The 25,354-nt window shown below is 43.6% G+C and overlaps 1 protein-coding gene across 2 annotated transcripts in view; it reads left to right on the top strand.

Annotated features, from left to right (window-relative positions):
• Positions 1-25,354, top strand: part of MPPED2 (metallophosphoesterase domain containing 2) — a 123,378-nt gene that overhangs the window by 25,240 nt on the left and 72,784 nt on the right. For both annotated transcript variants that reach the window (XM_064163838.1, XM_064163839.1), the window contains exon 3: positions 9,039-9,220. In XM_064163838.1, the coding sequence (XP_064019908.1) occupies positions 9,039-9,220 (182 nt within the window). The remainder of the gene's footprint in view (positions 1-9,038; positions 9,221-25,354) is intronic.

Below are 25,354 nucleotides of genomic sequence, written 5' to 3' on the forward strand. Positions count from 1 at the left end.
ACTGACATACACCTTCCTAGAAGCTGCTGTTTATCAGCCACTGAGTTCTTTTTGGGGTAGGAGGAAGGTATCATTTATAGCAATCCCACAACAACAAAATAATGTAGGAGAAGCATTCCTTAATGACTTCTAATTGAAATCATACCAGCATAAAAATGGCAATTTATCATATTATTTAAAGGAAGTTTTTGCCTGGGCCTTAAATTGCTGCTGGTGCCCTCTGTGGAGAGGTTGGTGCTGGTCTCGTCTCAGAGGTAATTAATAATAGAAAAGAGGGAATGGTCTCAAGCTGTGACTGGGTAGACTGGATAGAAGGACATTTTTTTTCCCAGCAAGAGTAGTCAGGCATTGGAATGGACAGCCCAAAGAGGTGGTGGAGTCACCAACCCTGGGTGTGTTTAAAAGTCGTTTGGATGCGGTGTCTGGGGATGTGCTTTAGGGTGTACCTTGTAGAGCAGGGTTATTGGTTGGACTTGGTGATCCTGAGGGGCTTTTCTAGCATGAATGTTTCTCTGATTCTGTGATCTTTCAGGTCTGTTTTTCTTCTCCAGTGTTTGGAAAGCTACTTACACCCAAATTTCAGAAAGTATTTCGTTGATTAAAACCAAGTTTCATCTGCAAAGGGATGATTAATAGGACTTTCAAAAGCACTCAAGCAATTCAGTTTGTGAATTCCATTAATATCACAGGAGGTTAGGTACCTCAAGGAAAAATAAAAAACCAAACAGCTGACTACCCTCAAAGAACATCATAGAAAATCTAAATTTCTAGCTCTTTCTGGTTTTATGACTGGCCAGAACCTGGGTTTAACAGAATTTGGACTCTTTAATTAGTTGAGGTTTATATCAGGCTGGGAAGATGCATTATTCTAAGTTCCTTACAAAAGAAGGCGTTCCTAAGTTTGCCCAAATGATGGCAGTGGGCAATGCAGGTCTTCTCTGTTTAATCTCATCAATCTCACTGGAAGTAAAACAGCTCCAAAACCTGTAATGAAAAGATCCATCATTTCCCTGCAGCTATAATTGTTGGAAACGTTAGCAGTAAGCTGCTGAGTGGTGCATTGAATCCTCCTGTGGCTTTGAAAATGTAATTCTTTTTTTTCCCTTCCACTTTGCACTGAGACACAGTTAATGCCATTTCTGAAATAAATAGCAGACCTCTGTTTTCCTGCTTCCAGAACTCTCTCTAAGGTTTTTGATGGGTGACACATGTATGTGGAAGTTGCCAGAAGAGGTGTGGCTTTCTGGCTGATTTAGAGTAGTCTGTTCATAGATATGTGTGCTTGTACAAATAAGATCTACCAGTGAGAGTGTTGAAAGGTATTTGCATCCCTCTTTTGCAGTCAAGCGTTCCAGATGTTGTCTTGGTGTTTGACCATACTGGAAGATGGACTCAGGTTAGCAAAAGCACTAATAAGTATGATTTAAATAATTAATGGCTGATAGCAGCCAACTAAAGCAGTGGCATTTATTGTTTTTATTGAGGGGAAATGAGTATTTGGCTTTGTGTCATTCAGCATGTGCTGTATCACAAAATCAGCTCTGTGTATGTATTTTTCTCTCTGGATATGTATAACGTGCTGGATTCATGCAGTGAGTCTGAAGGCTGCCCACTTTTCATTGGAGGGTACAACGTGATCCAGTAACCTGCCTGTCCCCTGCAACAAAAGTTTATACTTCTCCTTTGCCAGATAATCAGTTACAAGTGCTGAGAACGTAATCTCTTTGTCAATCCATTTAGTGAAATAGTTTGTACAGCACAGAGAGCTTCCTCCCTTTTAACTTTGGGAGAGTGAAGCAGCTCAGAAGATTTTGAGCAAGTTCTAATGAAGATTAAGGGTATGGTGTCTGCTCCACACTTGATGCTGGGGTTTTGGTTTTTGATCAGGTAGTGTTTGAGGTATTCAGTGTCATGTCTGTGTTGTGTCAGCCTGATCAACACAGCTAAATCATAGAACACAATCATAGAATCATGGAATGGTTTGGGTTGGGAGGGGTCTCCAAAGGTCATCTGGTCTGACCGCCCTGTAGTCATAAGGACTGAGGGAGCTGGGATTGGTTAGCCTGGAAAAGAGGAGGCTCAGGGGAGACCTTATTGCTGTCTACAACTACCTGAGGGGTGGTTGTGGCCAGGAGGAGGTTGCTCTCTTCTCTCAGGTGGCCAGCACCAGAACAAGAGGACACAGCCTCAAGCTGTGCCAGGGGAGATTTAGGCTGGAGGTGAGGAGAAAGTTCTTCCCTGAGAGAGTCATTGGACACTGGAATGGGCTGCCCGGGGAGGTGGTGGAGTCGCCGTCCCTGGAGCTGTTCAAGGCAGGACTGGACGTGGCACTTGGTGCCATGGTCTGGCCTTGAGCTCTGTGGTAAAGGGTTGGACTTGATCATCTGTGAGGTCTCTTCCAACCTTGGTGATACTGTGACATCTTGCACTAGATGAGGTTGCTCAGAGTCTTGTTGAGCCTGATTTTGAATACTTACAGGCATGGAACCTCATCTACCTCCCTAGGCATCTTGTTTCAGTGTTCCACCACCCTCATGGTGTAGAACTTGCTCCTCATATCCAATCTAAATCTCCTCTAATTCCAAACTGTTCCCCCTCATCCTATCACTGCAGGCCTTTACAGACAGTCCCTCTGCAGCCTTCTTGTAGCCCACATCAGATACTGGCAGGCTGCTGTTAGGTCTCCCTGGAGCCTTTTCTACTCCGGGCTGAACAAGCCCCTCTCCTTCAGCCTGTCCTCACTGGAAGAGTATGAAGGTTTTGCAGGAGGACTTTGAACTGTAAATAAATAAAATGATGACTATTCATAGTAAATATGAGTAGGTGTTTTTTTTACTAAAGCTAGCTGTAGAGATATGTTTTTCATGTAGAGTAGTTGGTAAATAGCATGTCTCCAAGTGAATCCCAAGTCAGTAGCTGCAGCAACACACAGAATTTTGCAGTACACAGACTTGAAGCTTACATGGGTCTATAATGAATACTAATTTAGGTAGCATAAAAACCAAACCACAAGTTCTGTCACAGGTAGAACCCAATGGAGAAATTAGTAAGTGATGGACAAGCAGCAGATGATGTGACATAGTCTCTGAAGGACCTGGACCTCTGTGTCACTGTGGGGACTATTCGTGCATCTGGTGAGCCTGGGAAGGAGTAACATTAGGTGGTCTTTGTGCTGTAGCAAAGCCAATGAAATCAGCTTCAGAAGCAGTGGATTGTGTACTGTAGCAGTGCTGGTTTGGGGCAGGGGAAGTGATTTTCATCACTTGTAAGCATTTTGTCCTGCATAGGTGCTGTGTTCATCTGAGTGATTTATTCAATGTTAGGAACTGGAAATTCTCCCTGGCTTAATGTTTATGACTTTATTCCATCCTCACGGGTGAATTGGTTTCTTGGGAGTTTTGTAAGAGGGGGATTTGGAGTCTTCATATCTCAAACCCCAAGCAAGCAGGGATGTGAAAAGGGCGTGGGTCCTTCCAAGCACAGGCATTCCTGGGGGCTGGCCAAGCCAGCCAGAGCCTTGTGTTTTCAGCATTCGAACTCACCCATGCAGAATTATCCTTTGCAATCAAAACTTTAATTTCTTTCTCAAAAATGCTGCTTGTGTCTGTGCTGAATTTTCTTTGAAAACAGGGCCCCCGTGTAATTCTGCCTGCAGCTGAGTCCCTTAAGGGCTGCAACTGCCCTTCCTCAGAGGTACTTTCTAAGGCTGCTGATTTATATGACATCAAAGCCTGGGCTGAAATACACAGCTGACATGTCTGTTCTGTAGCTTGACACCTTAAATCAAGTCCTTGCATATGAAAGGCTCAATGTTTTTCTCCTCCATGGCTTACTTTCTGAATTCAACTCTCATACCTTGCTGCCAAAATCCCCTTGAGCACTTCTGCATTGCTTGTAGTAGTGTATTTACTTAACCACTGCTTTTAAAGTGTAAAGCCATGCCAAAATGTGCTGGCCTGTGGATGAGGGCAGCAGGCAGCTCCCAGCTTGTGCAGTCCCCAGGAGCAGCACAAGCAACCTTGCTTGGGCAAGGGGCAGCATTGGTCTTGCTCATTGACAGGACCCCACTGTCTTGGAAGTGCCATGGTAACCCTGGGTTTGGGGGAAGATTCTGGTTAGTGATAGCTGAGCAAGCCAAACTGAAGCTCTGGTCGTGTGTGAGGAACTGTGGATGTGAGGTTTGTACCTGAGGGACCCTGACTCTAAATAGCTGGTGGTAAGGACAGTTTAGTAAAGCCAAGTCATTATCTGATAAACAAGGTCCTTATGGAAGTGCATGAAGATTACATTGTCCCTTCTGATTCTGAAACCCTTGTCATAAATGCATTAAATGTGACAGATCTTACATTACTGTCACGATCTTAGAAAGCAGTCATTGCTCAGCTGCCTTAGGGGATTTCCTTTTGGGACTTCAACTTCTGAAAAGAAGCCAAAGTGCCTGATTTTCTAAGTATCTTAGGATAGATAAATACCTTTTACCATCTGGCTGTAAAGGAGGTGATCTACCCAAAATAGCTCAATAACTTACGGCCAAAAATTCTTTGTTCATTTTGATGCTCTTGTTAGCTTGCTTTTCATGTCAGGATTTCTGTATTAATCCTAACAGACAAACATTTAAGTTCTGCAGTAGAATTGACTGCATCGTTCCATATGCATTCGTTTCCAAATGCAGCAGACACTGTAGGAATACTGAACAAATGTTGGTGGTGATGGAGTGTCAGAGTTAGCTGGATGCACTGTGATTGGAGCAAAGACTAGAGAACACATTGGATTCATAGAATCATAGAATCAACCAGATTGGAAGAGACCTCCAAGATCCTTCAGTCCAACCTAGCACCCATCCCTATTCAATCAGCTAGACCATGGCACTAAGTGCCTCAGCCAGGCTTTTCTTGAACACCTCCAGGGACGGTGACTCCACCACCTCCCTGGGCAGCCCATTCCAATGCCAATCACTCTCTCTGCCAACAACTTCCTCCTAACATCCAGCCTAGACTTCCCCCAGCACAACTTGAGACTGTGTCCCCTTGTTCTGTTGCTGGTTGTCTGGGAGAAGAAACCAACTCCACCTGGCTACAACCTCCCTTCAGGTAGTTGTAGACAGCAATGAGATCACCCCTGAGCCTCCTCTTCTCCAGGCTGCACACCCCCAGCTCCCTCAGCCTCTCCTCATAGGGTTTGTGTTCCAGGCCCCTCACCAGCTTTGTTGCCCTTCTCTGGACACCTTCCAGCACCTCAACATCTCTCTTGAATTGAGGAGCCCAGAACTGGACACAGCACTCAAGGTGTGGCCTGAGCAGTGCTGAGTACAGGGGCAGAATCACCTCCCTCCTCCTACCGGCCAAGGATTTCATAGGTGTTTGCTCTGATTCAGCAGGGGCTGGTGGTGGGCAGGGCTGAAATAAGGATTTTGTCTCCTGCTGAGCTGCGGTGAAGGTCAGATGCATAACACTTACAGTGCTTTCAGAAATGTCAGTGTCTAATCCGCAGTTGCTGGGCCACCAGAAGAGTGCATGGCATTCACAGCCCAGCTAGAAGCCCTCTGGTAAGCAGCATGCCACCAAAGGCTCTGAGAAGGCAGTGCCTTGCCTGCTGCAGCAGCTGATCTCACAGGTTCAGAGGCCAATCCTCTCATGATGTACTGAAAAGGAAAAATCCTGCATTACTGTTTGCCATGCTGTAGCTGTGCATGAAAAGAAAACTTGAGCCTTTAGGACTGGCAGCAGCACCACTTTTAATAAGTTTGTATTGAAGAGCTATTTCGAGCCAGATAAATTGATGGACTGAACACAATAACCTTCAGTATCTCACTTTCAAATACTTGGTAGTCAAGCCCTGCTGAAAAAAGAGAAGAACTTAAGCTAAGATGTAGAAAAAAGGTTACTTGGCAACATTGTAGTGTTTCGAAGAGGAGGAAGAAGGGTCAGGAACTTAATGAATCTCAATTATAGAATTTTCTGTAAGTCAATCACTGCATGAATAGAAAAATCCTAAACCAGATTTTGGTGTCATAGCCTAATAGAGATTGCCTAAAGCAAACCAGGGTTTGTTTGGAAGCAAACTGCAGAGAAAGGCAAAAGCATAGCTGCTGGGTATGAACCAAACTGGACTCCCAGGAAGCAGGCAGTGCTGTTCGTAGCTCAGGCAGAGGTGATCTGAGCTAGGTGTGTGGTAGTGATGAAAGCTGTTCATTCTTTGTGTTGTTTGCAGTAAATGTCCTTGGAAGAGAGGAAAGGTTGCTTCAGAGCATCTCGTGTTAACAGGGTGACATACTACTAAAAAAGTTTTTGCTTACCTTCCATAACTGGGAGGTAGGTACCAAATACAAAACCATATGGCTTATAATTGCCATTCTGCCCAGCTTGCCAGTGCAATTTCAATGGGGAAACGAAATCTCCTTCTTTAATAATGACCTTATTAATTTCCAACCCTTGCAGGGAAGAAAAATGCATTGATTGTTGGAGTTCAGGCTTTTGTAGTGGGTGTCTGTACCTGGTGCTTTGGGTAGAATAGGAAGTACAATACCAAAAGCGATTGTCTCCAAAATGCTCTTTCCCATCCAATCCAGCATGCAGTAAAAGCTTTTCTTTTTAAGATAAAGAATGTATTAAAGTAAACATAATCTTGCAGAGCCTGGATTTTGCAATTGAGTTCAGCAGACCGTGACAACCAAATGTGGTACATTTATGGTAACTACAGCTTGATTGGAAATAATTAATTCTGATGCTAGGAATAATGTCTTTAACCCTGCCCCTCGTGCTAAAATTTTAGCTGTTAGTAGCATTCCACTGAATACAAAAGACTCAGTAAAAGCTTGTTAGTAAGTGCATTCATGTGGACATTTTTCCATTGGACACCAGTTCATATCCATATGGCATGTGACTTCTTGAACCACTCTGGAGTCCCCAGTGTAGGGGGCTGAATTACTCCTTGGGGGAGGATGCTTTGATCCTTTCTCACCTGTGTAGGGGGACCAAAATTAAAAGATGCTGGTGGAAGTTCACTGTATAGAAACCAGCAAATACAGGTCAGTAAATAAAGGCATCCATCCAAAGTCTGTGTTTTCTTTGAATTTGTGCTTTGTTTGTTATTATCATAGAATCACAGAATGGTTTGGGTTGGAAATGATCTGTGAAGATCATCTAGTCTGACCCTCCTGCATTCAGCAGAGATGTCCTCCACTACATCAGGCTGCTCAGGGTCTCGTTGAGCCTGACTTTGAATACCTCCAGGCATGGGCCTTCAACTACCTCCTTGGGCAACCCATTCCAGTGTTCCACCACCCTCGTGGTAAAGAACTTGTTCCTAACATCCAATCTAAATCTTCTCTAGTTTCAAACCGTTGCCCTCATCCTATCACCACAGGCCTTTGTAAACAGTCTCTCTCCATCCTTCTTGTAGCCCCCTTCAGGTACTGGCAGGCTGCTGTTAGGTCTCCTTAGAGCCTTTTCTGCTCCAGGCTGAACAACGCCAGCTCCCTCAGCTTGTCCTTGTTGCAGAGGTGCTCCAGCCTCCTCATCATTTTTGTGACCCTCCTCTAGACCTGCCTCATCAGGTCCATCTCTTAAATCCTTCCTGTGTTGGGGGCTGGACTCACCAGAGCAAAGTGGCAGAATCACCTCTCTCCATCTGCTGACCATGCTGCTTCCAGACTAGGGTGTCACTGGCATCCAGGGCTGCAAGTGCTCACTGTTAGTGATCATCCCTCTCATTACAGCTACAGGGATTCAAGAGGAAGATTCACAGAGATGAGTTAGTTAATTGTTGTCATTCAATGTAGAGAGCAAAACTAATAAAACCTGTTTAATTTTACTTTCAGGCACTGATTCTTTGAGTGTCTCTTGTGCCATTTTGTCCAAGTAAGTCTTAGAACAGCATTATTTTGGGTGCTGTAAAATGCATGGAGATTTTTTCACTGCTCTGGTGATACGAGATGTAAATAGATGACTATTCTAACATAAATCCTGAGTACCTTGATGTTTCTAGCTGAAGAGAAGCTCTTAACCATGGTCAAAGTGGTACATCGATGGATTGGAGTTTTCTGGAGTTGGGATGAGGTTTTCTGTGGTGTTAATCTAGATCTTGTGCTAAAATGTTGAGTTAGATTGAGCAAATCAAATTACCAAATTGAGTTAGATTGAGCAAATCAAGTAACTGCAGAGAAATGATTGCTATGCCCAAGTAGGTAATGGTTTGCCTTTTGTGTTTTAGGTTACTCTGTTAAAAATTCTCCAGTAGAAAGTGCTTCTCTTTGCTGTTACTTTTCTCTGTCCTGCTTCAATTTAAAAACCAAGCCCTAAAACATCTCAAACCCCAACTTCTGCAGAGAGTCACATAACAGCTGATAAGCTCAAACTAACAAATATAACTTGCAAATAACGAACTGAAAGAAATTCTAAGCAATGTTTGTTACAGGAAAAGAAGTTCTATCTCTGATTGCTAAGTTCTCTACCACATCACCTCCTGATGTTATAGATTTCAGGCCGCTGAGCTCAGGATGTTGTATGAGGGTGAGAAGTTATCTTTAGACTCAGGTTTGCGATCTCCAGGCTTCATGAAAGCACTTTTGAAGGTACCCGATTGTGTGTAAAGCAGTATTCCTGCTGGAGTCTGCAGAACTGCCTGTGCCCTTGAACAAAATCAGATACTGAGCTGCTCAGCTCAAGCAAGAGCCTGTTGTTGCCCACCTCTGAGACCTGTTCTTTAATGTCCTCTGTACCTCTTCATGTTCAAAGCAGATGATGGGGAGAAAATATGCCTGAATTCAACGTCTCTCAAATCTATTTTTCCCAACGTTTAAATTAACTTTAGTATCAGAAACTGGCCATATTTTGTGTAATTTTTTTAACCTCTCTTCCTTCCCAGCTAAGTGTAGAAGGAGCCCTGGGACCCCTCCTGGATTTTCGGCTGCGCGTGTGACTGGGTGCCTGCATGTGTGCTTCCGTAGAGATGGGTCCGTGGTGGTTGTCTGGAGTAAGAGATGTGAGGAGGGCTTTTAACCTTGTAACTGTTACAAGATCTTTATGTGTCTGCTTTAGGGTCGACCCTATCCCATATGACACTCCGAAACCAGCCGGCCACACGCGATTTGTCTGCGTCTCAGACACGCACTCCAGAACAGATGGCATCCAGATGCCTTATGGGGACATCCTTCTCCACACGGGCGATTTCACCGAGCTGGGACTGCCCTCCGAGGTTAAGAAGTTTAATGACTGGTTAGGTAAGGAATTACTGCGTTTTGGTGACCCCAATTAACCTCTCCTGTCCAAGTGTCAGTCACTGCTTCCTAATTGAATTAGAGCGCTTGAAAATTCCGCCCCCCCCTTATTTCTCTTGTCCTCGTGTGATGTGCTGTTTCTAGCTTCAGTAGGATTCTGTTAATTAAGACAAAATTAGAGAGTTTGCTGTATTTCTGTGTTATCTTGAGGGGAAAAGATTCTGTCTTTCCACAGCAAGGAACTGAGTAGCCTTGTGTGTGCTGGCTGGGTGGTGACAGCTTGTACAAATGCACGAGTTTGTGCTGATAGAAGATGGCAAAATCAATAACCATGGTTTGAGGAGGAGAATTTTTGGGGAGTGCTATTCAGGTGGCTGCCTTTTTGAACTGGGAGGACTGGCATTTTAACCTTGAAGGCAGGCACCCAATGCCTCTTTGGCATTGCCTTTCATATTCTGCTGTGTTTGGTAGCAGTGCCTTGATAGTGTATTGCTACGGTTGAAGGCAATTAAATTGGAACAGCTGAAGACCAAAATGAAGGAGAGGAGCTTGTGTAGAATGCTCCTGTTGTACATGCCACTGATAGGCTGGCTGTGTGGTGCCATCTCACCACTTAGGCTAGAAAGACTCAGAGGCAAAGGAAACAAAAGGCTAGGCTTCATTCCACAATGTATTTTACCTACTCTATGGTAAAAAAACTCAGGGCCTTGTCTCTGCTCAGGCTTATATAATGGAATATCTAAGGCACAGTAACTGCCTGTAATTTTTTTGGTAGCAACAGCAAGGGAAAAAGCTAAAAGATAATTCTGAACACAACATTGCTTATAAACTTCACTGGGCGTTATAAGTACCAATTATACAGGACCGAGAGCACTTCTGTCAGCCCTTTTGCTTCCCTTGCATCCCTTTTCAACTCTCAAGGTATCTCGTCTGAGCAAAGTGTTCATCATCTTGCCCATCCATTTTATTAACGTTCATCCTCCTTCCTTGTCTCCACAGCCAAATCATGCTCTCCTCCCCACTCCTCTTAGCTCTCAGCCCTTCCTGCAACTTTCACTACTTCTTAGGCTTTTTTTCCCTTTGGCTGATAAATTTTCATTATTGGTTTTGCATGAAAGTCATCTGGGCTTATACATTGAATAACCTCTGTGGTCACTTAGTGATTGCATACACTGGCTGAGGTAATTTATTCACTTTGTTTTGGTGTGAACATGTCCCTTGGGTCTTGTAACTGCTGTAATCACTTGACCTTAGTGACTGTTAAATGCTTTAAACACAGTTATTTTAAATTTATAATTGTTTTCATTAAAAATCTCTTAGAGTAACTTAACTGACCTTGCAGTAAACACAGCATTATGTGCTGAGGAAGAATTAAGATGTTACTCTATGCTCAATATACTTCTTACTGAGTGTTGCAACATAGTTATTATCACCGCTCATATTTTTCCCATCCATTCTCCATTCAGTCATATATGGGAAATGAAATGAAGGACTATCTAATTATAGCTTTGTCTTTCACTGTGCACTATTTCCTTTGCTGTGTGATGGGAGGTGATTGAATAACTCCTAAGAACTGAAAAGAAAGCAAAGATAAATTCAGGCAGATAGATCTTTAATGAGTGATGATAGGTTTATGGTGCTCAGTTGGACCTGATTGTGCACACCCATACTCGTGTGAATAATTTCCACCTGGATTAGTCATTTTTTCCTCAAATGGCCAGTTCTGTGCCTTTTAGTCTGGTGGTTATCTCTTACTATGTTAACTTTTGGGTTTTGTGGGTTTTTTTCCATGCAAGATTTCCAATATAAGGCGTGTTACTGGATGGACTATTCTGCGTTGGCAGATACAAACAAATCCAGTAGGTGAAATTACTGCTGGTTCATGTCTGTGGAGTTGAGCAGAATCTGCCTAGGTAGCAGAGCTCTTCTGGGCTTTAGCAGTTTGGCTGTTTGATGGTTTATGTCTTGCTTTTTTGTTTCAAATGCATGCTTCTTTTAATTTCTGTGGGACAGTGACTTGAGGAATTTTGTGAATGGTTGAGTGGCCAAATAAATGCATATGGGTTCAGACTGGAACAGGTATTTCTTTGTGTAATATATGCTTGCCATTAATATAAAAACTGTTGATAGAGCTAAAATAAAAATCAAAGTGGTGTGTTTTATGTGTTTTCTTTTTCCCTTCTGTGGCATAGTTCCTCAGTGAGGTTACTTAAAGTGAGAAGAATGTTTATGCTATTTTATCATGAAGCTTTTCTCATTACACTCAGCATATACGATTATGGTCCTCAGAAGTGTACCATCGGTTCCTTTTAAGGTTCATTTTTGTGTGGCTGATTAGTTACTGCGAGTAGCAGCTTCAGGTTCGAGCTGCTGGCTGCTATATGGAATAGATGACAAAATGAGAAGAGCATTGGAAACATGACATTGCCCTCAGAGGTATGGGCAGATCCCACTTGGTTCTGCATTAGTCTAAGAGTTCTGCGGTAGTGCTGCAGAAACTTGCAATCATATTCAAAACTGTGAGCTGAACACCTGCCAAAATACTGTTTGATCTTGATGACAGTATAATTTAAGCTGAAAAATATTACCTGTAACCAGATAGTATAATAGTAAGATCAAGCTCTTTTCTTATCACTCTTTAAAAATTTGGGGTCACGTTCCTTTTCCATCCTTCCTCAGTCTCTCTGGTTGGGCTCAGTTATACCCTTAGTTTATCTAGGTGTCCAGGTTTCATTTAGGGTTTTGTGTGAGTCTGTTCCTTTTGCTAAAGTACACTGAAAGCAGTTTGATTCTGATAAACTATTTGCTCTTGAGAACCTTCAGAAAACCTTTCTGCTATCACAGAGTCATAGAATCAGCCAGGTTGGAAGAGACCTCCAAGATCATCCAGTCCAACCTAGCACCCAGCCCTATCTGATCCACTAGACCGTGGCACCAGTATGACTTGTCTTAGCATCTAACATGACACTTTATTTTAATAGAAACAAACCAGTAAGCTCTAAATTCCTCTAACTTCAGGAGGATATTAGCTCAGAGTATTCTAAACTAATTTAGAACCAGAAGGAAGCTTAGGAATATTTGGAAGTAAAATTATGGCAATAAAAGCAAATCTCTTCCTATTTTTATAAACTTGATTTATTTCTCATTTGTGTTTTTACCATCTGGAGCATATTTTGAACCCTATATTGCTCTGCTTGTTATAGCTAGAATGAATAATTGACTAAACATAAAATACCATTTTGATGAACAAAACTCTTAGCACTTGGAGGAAAAAGAAAGCATTCATTGCAAGTGAAAGAAAATGCTGAGGTAGCTTTAATCCTCTGAGTATGCAGAGGTTTTGCACAGCTGTTCTGGGAGAGAGGGAAGCAGCTCCCTGGAAAATCTATTGGTCTAATATAGAAAACAGCAGTGTCCTCTGTGAGAATGCTCTGGTGAGGAGCTTCTTCAGGCTTCGGACACTGGAATGGGATCCACTTCAGTAGGAGATTGAGCTGGCTGCTGAGGACAGTTGACTCTTCTGCCTTATTGGCGTTCTGCTATGCCTCTGGTACTGTTGGCAGTTCTGTGTGGTCCAGACCATGATTGCTGCCTGCTTTAGAGATGCTCTGAGCTGGAGAAAAAAATGAGATCTGAAGGTGCACTGGCAAGCCTGTGCAGACAGTTTTGTGTCTGCTTGCTTGCTAATTCTAACTGCTAATAGATGCTGGACTTCAGGAGTTTGGAGCACATGGATGCCATTTCAGTTAGAAAATCCACCTAGATCTAGAAAACAAAATCTAGAGTCTTCAAAGTTGTTTTTTGGTGTTGTGGGTTTGGGGTTTTTTTTTGAGGTGTTGAGGTTTTTGTTTGTTCATTTTTTTGGGGCTTTTTGGTGCTTTTTTTTCTACATAATTAGTTCTCTTAGTTCTTTATCTCACTTTTCAGTAAAATTTTCAAGAGCTTCTTCCAAGTTCATTTAGGTTTTATTGAAGTATCACTGCTTAGGAATATTTGCTTTGCTTTTGTTCTAACTTGAACTGTGTCACAATTAACTTCTTATTTACACTTAGTTTTAAATTCCCACGTGGTTTGACTAAATCATAGTGCTCAACATTTATTTGCATACACTTGAAAAAAGAGAAATTAACACTGTTTTTTTTTTTTCTTCTTCTTGGAAGAATAATAAAAATAAATTAACATTCAAATGTTAAATAATACCAAAATGTTAAATCATAGAATCAACCAGGTTGGAAGAGACCTCCAAGATCATCCAATCCGACCTATCCCCCAACCCTATCCAATCAACTAGACCATGGCACTAAGTGCCTCATCCAGGCTTTTCTTCAACACCTCCAGGGATGGTGACTCCACCACCTCCTGGGCAGCCCATTCCAATGGCAAATCACCCTCTCTGTGAAGAACTTCTTCCTAACATCCAGCCTATACTTCCCTTGGCACAACTTGAGACTGTGTCCCCTTGTTCTGTTGCTGGTAGCCTGGCAGAAGAGCCCAACCCCACCTGGCTACAGCCTCCCTTCAGGTAGTTGTAGACAGCAGTGAGGTCACCCCTGAGCCTCCTCCTCTCCAGGCTGCACACCCCCATCTCCCTCAGCCTCTCCTCATAGGGTTTGTGTTCCAGGCCCCTCTCCAGCCTTGTTGCTCTTCTCTGGACACCTTCCACCACCTCAACATCTCTCTTGAATTGAGGAGCCCAGAACTGGACACAGTACTGAAGGTGTGGCCTGAGCAGTGCTGAGTACAGGGGCAGAATAACCTCCCTCGTCCTACTGGCCACAATGGCCAGGATGCCACTGGCTGTCTTGGCCACCTGGGCACACTGCTGGCTCCTCTTCAGCCTGCTGTCTATCAGTAGCCCCAGAGCTCTTTCCTCCTGGCTGCTTTCCAGCCACTCTATCCCCAGCCTGTAGTGCTGCTTGGGGTTGTTGTGGCCAAAGTGCAGTTTCAATTAACAATTCAAATTAACAATTTTATTGTATTTATGAAATATTGGGAGAACACAGCCATGGGGTTTTTTTTGGTTGTAAGCTGAATAATGTTTTCCTGATGTAGCAATCTACAGTAAAATGTGAAGGGAAAAAAGTAGGGGGAGGGGGGAAATTGCAAAATTCTACTTTTGTGCTGTGGTTATTTATAGCTGCTTCTTAATATTTGTGCTTTGCTCTGACTCAGATATTAGATTCTGAGCATAAACCAGAACGTTGAAAGTGTAACTTAAAAGTTAACATGGAAGAAGTTGCACAGAAATGAGTGTCAGGAGAGTAAAATTTCTGCTGCCTGCAGTGCAGTTTGTGCATGAGGAGCAGTGTTCAGTTTACTCACATCTGAGCAGTTCTTTCTTGTTTTGCTCTTGTTACTCCTGGCAGCTTTTCATAAAGAAATGTCACAAGAAACTATTTTTGCTATCTGTTAATGGCACACAGAGAAACTTTGTTTGTTGTTTTGGTTTTCTGAACTGTGATCACTGACTTTGTGGAGCTAGAGTGTGAAATTCTGTCTGCAAGTTATGTACTACCTGCCATGATCAATCAAACCAAGCATTAGGGTGTTCTTTGACAGACATTACAAACTTGGCTCAGGTGAAATGTGCTTTCAAAGAGAAAGAAGGGGCAAATTCACACTGAAATGGGTCAAGAACTGGCTGGAGGGCCAGGCCCAGAGAGTGGTGGTGAATGGTGCCACATCCAGTTGGCAGCTGGCACTAGTGGTGACTCCCAGGATCAGAGATACCCTGGGTCTGGTCCTGTTCGATATCTCTATTGGGGATCTGGACCAGGGAGTTGAGTCCAGCATCAGTAAGTTTGCAGATGACACCAAGCTAGGAGCAGCTGGATCTGCTGGAGGGCAGGAGAGCCCTGCAGTGGGACCTTGCCAGGCTGGATGGGTGGGCAGAGACCAGTGGGATGAGATTTAGCAAGGCCAAGTGCAGGGTTCTGCACTTTGGCCACAACAACCCCAAGCAGCACTACAGGCTGGGGACAGAGTGGCTGAGAGCAGCCAGGCAGAGAGGGAGCTGGGGGTGCTGGTAGGGAGGAGCTGAAGATGAGGCAGCAGTGTGCCCAAGTGGGCAGCAGAGCCGCTGGCATCCTGGCCTGTACCAGGAGCAGTGTGGTCAGCAGGACAAGGGAGATTATTCTTATACTCAGCACTGGTCAGGCCACACCTTGAGTGCTGTGTCCAGTTCTGGGCTCCTCAATTCAAGAGAGATGTTGAGAACAATGCTCTGGATTGAGTGGCTCTTTGTATGTTTGTACCTAACGTATTCATTTGGTAATTGTCAAAGAAAGAAAGGAGCCAGTGAGCCCTGGAAAGTGTTGCACAATTCTTGCACAGGGCTTTCAATCACGGTAATTGCTCAGTCATATTTTGGATCTGTTTCCTTGGGCTGCTCTTGTCTTAACAGGGGAGGATGATCAGGTTTCAGATAACAAACCATAACTAAAACAAATTTATGAAATAACCCAAGTAATTTTTTTTTCTTTTGATTCCCTCTTTCCCATAAATCCATTTTAAAACAGAACAGAGATTTATGGTTGTTGCTTTGACCAGGCATGGACAAGTAATGCCACCTAAGTAGAAAGTTTCATAGGCGTTGCCATCAGTTTCTTCCTCCAGCACTGCTACCACAGCCACATATTATGATATCACAGTATCACAGTATCATCAGGGTTGGAAGAGACCTCATAGATCATCAAGTCCAACCCTTTACCACAGAGCTCAAGGCTAGACCATGGCACCAAGTGCCACGTCCAATCCTGCCTTGAACAGCTCCAGGGACGACGACTCCACCACCTCCCCGGGCAGCCCATTCCAGTGTCCAGTGACTCTCTCAGGGAAGAACTTTCTCCTCACCTCCAGCCTAAATTTCCCCTGGCACAGCTTGAGGCTGTGTCCTCTTGTTCTGGTGCTGGCCACCTGAGAGAAGAGAGCAACCTCCTCCTGGCCACAACCACCCCTCAGGTAGTTGTAGACAGCAATGAGGTCACCCCTGAGCCTCCTCTTCTCCAGGCTAACCAATCCCAGCTCCCTCAGCCTCTCCTCGTAGGGCTGTGCTCAAGGCCTCTCCCCAGCCTCGTCACCCTTCTCTGGACACGCTCAAGCATCTCAATGTCCCTCCTAAACTGGGGGGCCCAGAACTGAACACAGTACTCAAGGTTTCAGTGGAAAGCAAAGTATGTGTTCTGTGTACACCATCAGTTTATTTCATTACTTAGAGATTTAATGCTGCATCAAAAATACTGAGTGCAAAAGTACTTCTCTCCTAAATTTTAACATCACACATATACACTGTACTAACAATATCTAATTAAAATAAGAAGTCTTTCTGTTACTAGAGCATCACATTCCTTCTTAAAAAGAACAGTGCTTTCAGGGTGGAGGAGTTGCTTTGAGCAGAGAGAGGTTGGAGCTGAGGGGAGAAAGCACTGCAGAATTTAGTCTAATGTGTGGTGTTCAACGAAATTTTATTTCATCATAAAGATTAGCAGGCTGTGTAATTCAATTTAAAGCTGGTTGGCAACGTCCTGTCTATTGCAAAGCCTTTTTTTAATCACCACTGTTTTTTTTTTTATGTTGTATGCAACTACAGAATCTCTCAGGCAGCAGGAATGATCTTGTGTTTTGTGCTTCCCACCTTCCTCTTTGCAGTTCTGCATGTCAGGGTATGTGTGAGATTACCTTAAACTAAGCTACAGAATGATGATGAAATGAATGATTAATGATGAAATGCCTCCCTGCCTTTTTGGTTGGTTGGTTGGTTTTGCTTGTTTGAAACTATTTTTATTTCTTTTATTTTTTTTTTGGTGGCCAAACAGTCACTGAGAGTGAAGCTCTGCTAAAAATGTTGGGTTGGAGGGGCTCTGCTCAGGCTTAAATTCAGATGTTAGCACTTACACTGTTGAGGACAGACATTACTGTGCTGTAGAAAAAGCAATATGCAGCAATTTCTGTTAATGCAAGACTGGCAGACCTTTATCTTGCAGTAATTGCCTGTACTAGGGGGTTAATAAATGTTCCAAGAATTACTGACTCTTTTTTTTTTTGTTAAAATAAAATAGATGATTGCTTCTTGCTGGCTCTAACCAGCCTGCTTATCTTGTTAATTGACCCTCTTGTTGCAGTGTGCTGAAGCTGAGTGTTTAAGCTCAGGTGAATTCTGCATCACGTCTCTTGGCACAAAAGGAAGACCTGTGCAACTCTACCTCTTCCATCAACCCCTGTCTCACCTGTTAGAAGAGCTTGAAGTCTTTTATTGACTGCATTTATGGACTATATTGATGTCAGAGGATAGGTGTTACGTTCATAGGCACACTGGTGCCACTGGTGAGGAGGAAAAGGTGAAGAGAACCCCTTCTACTAGAGCTAAATGAATTGGCATTTTCTGTGTTATCCTGGGCATGACAGTGTGAAGAGCAGAGCAAGCACTGTTGGGTGATTGCGAGGCTGACAGGCAGCATCTTCTGTTAGACTCAGGCTGCTGCAAGGCTGGGAGAACTCCCTTCTGCTGCCGTGACCTGTGGTGCTAGGCTGGTCTTGTTGTTTGGCTCACATGCAGGCTGGCTCGTAGTGGCCCTTCCACAGAGCTGGGAACTGAATTTATTAGGATCTGGGATCACTTCAAGGTTCAGCTCACTTCTCTGAGCTGTTCTGGTCTCTTCTCAGCCTGCACCAGAGCTGTGAGGCGAGTTAGCAAACCCTCACATACTACTGGTGGGACACTTAGTGGAGACAGAACAAAGCAGCACAAGAGGGGACAGTAATGTGAGGAGACAAAAAGATACAAAGACAACACAGAAGAGAACACAATAACCTCAAACTAGGGGAGGGACAGTGGCTTGAAAGAAGAGAGTCCCAAGGACCTAAACTGGTGATGATATGTCTACTTTTTTGAGTTAACAAAATTAAGGAGAAAGAACTCGGGAACATTTGATACTTAAAATTTTCTGGAACTGTTGGTAAGTGAACCTTGAAGACCTGAGAATGATGTAAAATATTTTTTAGATTGCAAGAATCTTCAATATTACAGGCTGGGATAGGATGTCAGAGCACAGTGAATGGTTTTCTCCAGTGTGTTTCTGTTGTTTTCTGTCTGTTTGTCTGTTTTTTAGTGTGACCAGTGACATGAACACTGAGAGTTTTGGTTTAACACAGAGCTGTCAATGCCAGATGTTTCCTTCCTTATACCTGAGCTGCCTTCCTCCATGCTTTACTCTTAAGGCTTCCACTCTCTAACAGCATTTGACATTTACATTTGCTACTGAGGGATGAGCAGAAAGGCTGCAAGGCAACCATGAGGCTTGCTGCGTCTCCTGAGCACTGTGGGGAAGGAGTGCATTCCTTTTGCTCTCCTGTCTCTGCTGCAGGCTTCACTGCTCGCTGGGAACACAGCAGCATAGCCATAGTGATCCCAAGAGTAAAGATCTCTTCATAAACCCCCATGCAAAGTAATTCCCAGAGTAGCAGTGTAGGAGAAGCCATTCGCCTTTTGCAGCAATCCTGTGTGCCATTAGCTGGCGTGTGAAAGGCAGGGAGGGGATGGCTGAGGGGCAGCTCTGGGGCCAGAGGGAAGAGTCACTGCTGTGGTGACTGGCAGCTCTGGCTATCCGTGTTAAAAGGTGCGCTGGCGTTTGGGCAGGTTGCTGGGGAGGATGTGCGTGCAGTTAGTGTGGAAGCAATGCAGCCATTCAGAAAGCAACGCTTCCGTGCAGCCAGCTGCCAAAACAACCACGCTTGCCTCGGAGGGGAAAGGGCAAAACCTTAGCAGAGAGGCAGTATGAATAAGAAACAAGTGTGTTACCTTTGTGTGAGTGACTGAAATAGCTGTTCTCTTAGTGCTCTGCCGTAATGACCAGCCCTGATTGACTTTATTCTGCAAAACTTCAGCTCTGCAGATCAGGCTTTTTTAAACTCCTTTTTTCTCTTTCTCTTTTAAGTCTGGGAAGTGGGAGAGATCCTACTCTTCAGAAAGCACACTAGATGAAAAATCACAAGTGCTGCGTACCCCAGCAGTTCATGGTAACATTTAATTACAGAGAAGTATTTATTCCTCTAGTGGAGTTCTTGGTGCACTTCTGTATGCAAAAGGAAAATGCAGATGCTGCATCACACAGGTCCTGTGGGAGTGTAACTGTGATTCAGATGCACAGATAGAAGTATCATAAATCTCACACATCCATTTAAGTCGATTTTAAAGTATTTCACTACCATAGTAGGTTTGGTGCTTATTGTTCTTCTAAAGGACCAGAGGTGGTGGCAACAGAGGGCCTATGTACTTGTAGTAGCAAGGGCAGGAAGGATGAGAGTTTCACCTGAATTCCATCACAAATTAAGCACACACAAACTGCCTTGTGGAATGGAGCTTAAATTACATGTGCTGTTGTTTATTAATCCCTCTTGTCCCTCTTTCCTTGGAAGCACAGGTAGGAGGTATTTCAGCACATAGGTTTGTCTGCAGAAGTTCAGAGAGCACTGACTTGGATTTAAAAAAAGACTTCACTTGTGAAATATCTGTCATGAGGTCTTGGGATGCTGTGGCAAATCATTTGGTGATTGAAATTCTGCAAAGCCAGGAGGAGAGAGGAAGTGGCAAGAAGCAGTGAGTAGGCGAGGTGAGATTTGGAGCTTGGGAATCACTGGCACCCATTTCCATAGCTATTGCTTTAGACCTTTATCAGGCTTAAAGTTTCCTTCCCTCTCTCTTTTTTTGGTGTTTGGGGTTGCCATATGTGCTTAAACTTAGAAGGAAGGTACGTGAGGCTATGTACCATTCTGCTCAGGCAATTCTAAATGGCTGCAGAAGAGGAATTCAGTTCCTTATAGTAACTTGATACGGCCGGGGAGATTTGCTTATCTCCTTTAGTATCTCAGAAACCTCTCTGTGCACAGGGTTATTAAAAGGAACTTCCTTAGAGGACTCAGGAGATGCCTGGTATCCAAGTTCATCCCAGAAGGCTGTAATGGAACGTTTAGGTTTATATACAATAATAAATTTAAACACAGGATTCAGGAAATAATTCAGGATGCTCCTAAGACCTGCCCGAATGTTGCAGTTGACTAATTTCTGTTTGCATTCTGTGTCCTCTAAAAAGAGGACTGTGGAGGTACCAGAACTTTCTTGGGTTTGTATTTGAGATTTTTTTTTTCCTCTCATAAGCACTGCTCTGATGATGTCAGTGTGGTGCAGAGAAGGGGAAATACTTGAGGAGGGTTTTTTTTCAGAAACATTTCCTAAGCTTTACCAGACTGCAAGAGAGAAGGAGTCAAGTGCCTGCTGCTCGGTACATTTGTAAGCCTCAAAGATATTAATAGTGAGAAAACAAATAATGGAGAAGAATTCAGAGAGGAAAGAGACAGAGGAATGGTTTTGGTGATGATAAGTGTTCCCTGATCCTTTTATTTGTTTATCTTAGGAATGGAAGGCAGCTATTGGAAGTATCCTGGTAGAGGGGCAGTTTTCAGTCCTGTGGACAGGGGCTGGAGCATTTCTTCTGCAAAGACAGGCTGAGGGAGCTGTGCTTGTTCAGCCTGGAGCAGAGAAAGCTCCAGAGAGACCTAATAGCAGCCTTTCAGTACCTGAAGGGGCTAGAAGAAGGCTGCAGAGGGACTGTTTCCAAAGGCCTGCAGTGACAGCATGAGGGGCAATGGCTTAAAACTCTAGAGCACAGCAGATTTAGATTGGATGTTTGGAACAAGCTCTTTAACGTGGGGATGGTGAAGCACTGGAACAGGTTGCCCAAGGAGGTAGTAGAGGCCCCATCCCTGGAGGTATTCAGGGTGAGACTCAGCAAGGCTCTGAGAAACCTGATCTAGCACAGGATGTCCCTGCTGAGTGCAGAGGAGCTGGACTAGATAACCTTTGGAGGTCCTTTCTGACCCAAACCCCTCTATGATTCTGAGGCTGAAATTTTGCTGCTCATGTTAAAAGTCCCTGTTAATAAGGCAGAAAAACTTGGGGCAGAATCTAAGTCTGGGTCCTGTATTAATGATTCTCATTTCCTTCAATAAGTAGTGAGGAACTGATACTCCATTCCCTTTCCAGTAAAGACTTTTACTGTGGAAGATCTTGTACTTAGCATTTGCTGGCCTTTTACAGTTTGAAAATATATATGTACGTGAAAATACCAAGACATTGTCTGTGATAATTGTGATTAACTTAATTACCATCTATATAATTGTTTCTCCAGATGACCTCCTTTTTCATGGCTTTTATTCATTTATTTTAGGAAGAAAGGGGGGGGGGGGGGGGGGAAAGGATGTAATTGGAATTGTAAATTAAGGAGACAAAGAATATGTTACGGGAAGTAGGTCCAGTCAGACATTGACTGTTGGCTTCTAGACTTTAAAGATTGGTGGAGGGAAATAATTCAAATTGATACAATTCTGTGTGTGCAGAAAGGTAATATCAACACCCAATATATTATTTGAGTTTCTTTATAGAGGATTAGGTTATATAGTGTGGGGACTCCGAAAAGAAAATAGAATTGTGTACTGATGCCTTTAGAAATATTATTTGAGGGCAATAAAATGTTCCCTGAAATTCCCTCCTGAGTGGAGAAAATGGAGTTTGTTTGCAGTAATTGCATTTTCTAGCATTTGCTTTCGCACTTTCCAATATGAGTTAAGCCAATTGGAACCTGTGATTTCGTTTTGCTTATTGGCAAAAGTACCATGTAAATTGATCTGTGATGCATTTATAGGGAATGCTTTGAAAATTTAGAAATAGAGATGGCTTTTTCTTATTAGATTTATGTAGTATTAGGGTTCATTTCTATATTTTAGCCTAATGTAATAGTAACAGAAATGTTCCTTTCCAATTTAGTCTTAATCAAGTTGAAGGAGAATGTTTCTACTTAGCCCCACTGGCACCGTGAAGGCAGAGTTTATGTTCCCATTGTCAGCCTTGGTGTTCAGAGTTCAAGATCTGAGCCATTTGAAGGCATGCTGAGCTGAAATCGATCTAAAACTTGTCAGCCCTGGTATATTAAGGTCTTGAAATGTGAAATTGTATTAGACAAAGCACACCACCATGGTTCTGGGTAGTTGCAGTGTACGTGCACCTTAAGCTATAAGTGGCTGGGTGCATATCTCACAATAAGTGTAGATGATAGAATCATAGGTTGGAAAAGACACTTGAGATCAGCAGGTCCAACCTTTAATCCCACTCTGCCAAGTTCACCACCTAACGATACGGCTAAGTGCCACATCTCAATGACCTTTAAACACTGCCAGGGCTGATGACTCAATGACTTCCCTGGGCAGCCTGTTGCAATGCTTGACCACTCTTTCAGTGAAAGAAAAAATCCTACTGCCTAACTCAAACTTACCCTTGATAACAGCTTGAGGGCCATTCCCTCTTACTCTGTCCCTAATGACCTGTGAGAAGAGATGGGGACCTGTTGTCCTTTCAGGTATTTGTAGAGAGCAATAATCACAGTATCATCAGGGTTGGAAGAGACCTCACAGGTCATCAAGTCCAACCCTTTACCACAGAGCTCAAGGCTAGACCATGGCACCAAGTGCCACGTCCAATCCTGCCTTGAACAGCTCCAGGGACGGCGACTCCACCACCTCCCCGGGCAGCCCATTCCAGTGTCCAATGACTCTCTCAGGGAAGAACTTTCTCCTCACCTCCAGCCTAAATCTCCCCTGGCGTAGCTTGAGGCTGTGTCCTCTCGTTCTGGTGCTGGCCACCTGAGAGAAGAGAGCAACCTCCTCCTGGCCACAGCCTCCCCTCAGGTAGTTGTAGACAGCAATGAGGTCTGCCCTGAGCCTCCTCTTCTCCAGGCTAACCAATCCCAGCTCCCTCAGCCTCTCCTTGTAGGGCTTGTGCAATGCCATACAGACCATAGACCATAGACCATAGAATCAACCAGGTTGGAAGAGACCTCCAAGATCATCCAGTCCAACCTATCAGCCAGCCCTGCCTCCCCTCTGCCTCCTCTTCCTCAGGCTAAACAGTCCCAGTTTTCCTCAGCCACTCTTTATAACACTTATTCTCTAGACCCTTCACCAGCTTAGTTACTCTCCTGTTTGAAGGAACACCCTTCTGCCCAGCCAGACAAAAGATGCTACTGCCTGAAAACCTCATGTATTTCCTTAAGTGTGAATCCTGTTTCATGTAAAGAATCTCTTTGAAATTGCAGCAGTGCAGCACCAGTGCAGTTTTCATAGTGTTTCATGTATTGCCTTGCTATTGGAAAGAGTAGTGGGAACTACCATTTCTGCAGGAAGCAGTTGGAAAATGAAAGGGAAAAATAAGGCTGGTGTCATTTCCAGGGAAGGTGGTGTTTTCAAAATCTGCTAAATTCATAGAGAAATGCAATGGCAGAGAGATTTTACTATTATTATTTAGGTGATTTTTTAAAGTATTTTTTTCTCTTTCTCCTCTTGAAAGCTCCACGTTTTCAGTTACATAATTTCAAAGGCTGAAAAGAATGCCTTTCCAGCTCAGCAAGGAGTCTGTGGTGCTGCTTCTGTTTCAGGTTTCATAATCTTAAAGTCAATTTGGGGGACTTTTTTTTTACACTTAGAAGTTGGCAGCACTGCGAGCTGCAAAATCTGGAGGCTTTTTGATTTTTCTGAGGTTAGGCTAAACAAAACCTTCAGATCCTGCCTGTTTCAGAACAAAGAACTGTCATGTATTAGTCGATTAAGATTTCAGTGAAGCTTGCAATGTTTCAAAACAAGCAAACAGAAAGTTTGGCTAACAGTAGCCCGCTGAAATTCCAAACAGCTTTGGGATGGCAACCCGGCACACGTTGTCAGAATAACGCTGAGGAAGCTGTGGAACCTTAAAGCCGAACAGAAGATTGTTGCTTGTGTTGTGCTGAGTGTTTCTGTTTAACGGAGAGGAGAGGGATATTAATCACAAACAGTTACATTAGAATAATGTTATGGTTGAGACATAAATGCATAAAAGCAAGGAACTGTTACCAGAGCAGAGCGTGGTTAAATCAGACCCACAGCTGTCTAGGTTCTGCAGCGTATATGTCCCCGTGGCAGTGCTCCTACCACACTTGGCGGTGTCACAGCCCAGTGTTGTGCAAAACTCACTGCGTTTACCTATGAAGAAAGAGCAAGTGGAAGCACTTGGCATTAGGTACTGCTGATTCTGCAGTATCAGACTGCTTCTAAGTGCCCGCATAGACTAAGTGATGCCCGCATCAGCGCTGGTTCAGAGAGGGCCACGTTGGCTGCAGCACTGCGGCACCCCATAGCTGAGTCCTAGGTGCTGAGGCAAGATCCACTCAGTACTTCCCTTGCTTTCATGGGTTTATGACTCAACCTTGGCATTATTGTAACGTAGTCTTTTGTGTTTAATGTTTCTTAGACTTGGTTTTCCATTGCCAGCATGGAAGAAATCCTAATGCATGAGTTTCAGAGGAGAAGGTAGCAGTCTGAACCTGCTGTGTGGCTCGATCGCAAGTGTGAGTATTAACGCCAGAGCTGTCAGGCCCTGTGAAAATTAATGAAGCCTGACGGTTACAGAGTGAAAGGTCAGAGGCAGAGCTTGCACTCACCTAACATTTCTGTTTTGTTGTGTCTAACAGCGTTTTCAACAAAAGGGAGCTTTAATGTACAAGCTTCAGATTTATCGCAGGAATTCAAGGGTCTCAGCCTTTGCATCTCCCTCTGCTGTGGTCTAATGTTTTCTTTGCATAAAGGCAAAACAGTTCAACTTGCATTCATCTACTGCTCTGGCTGGGTTGCCCTTGTGTGTTTTGCCTTTATTTCTCCTTCTCTAAAATATGCTTTTGGAGAGGAGGTGAAAAAACAGGGAGCAGTCTGAGCCGATGATGGTTTTAAAAGCTGGTGGAATCCTTTTCATCAAACAGATCTTAAGAGATGCCATACTTCACTGTATTTCTTTAGAAGCATCTTTAGAAGCACCTTCTGATTTTGTGCCTGTTCTGCCTTTCATTTGCCTGTTTGGGTTTTGTTGTTGTTTTGTTTTGTTTTTTTGCTTTTAGTTGTTTTGTTCTGTAGACTTCTCCAGAGACAGAAAGGTAAAATGCATAGAAATGAATGGGTTATGTTTTCAGCTGGCATGTTGGTTGACAAACTTAGCTATTCTGTTGAGGAGCTTTTGTGAAAGATGTTTGGTTGAAGCAGAGTGTTTTTACAGTCAGCTGGACAGTC

This window comes from Pogoniulus pusillus, chromosome 24, assembly GCF_015220805.1.
Source record: "Pogoniulus pusillus isolate bPogPus1 chromosome 24, bPogPus1.pri, whole genome shotgun sequence".
In the NCBI taxonomy this organism is placed as follows: domain Eukaryota; kingdom Metazoa; phylum Chordata; class Aves; order Piciformes; family Lybiidae; genus Pogoniulus; species Pogoniulus pusillus.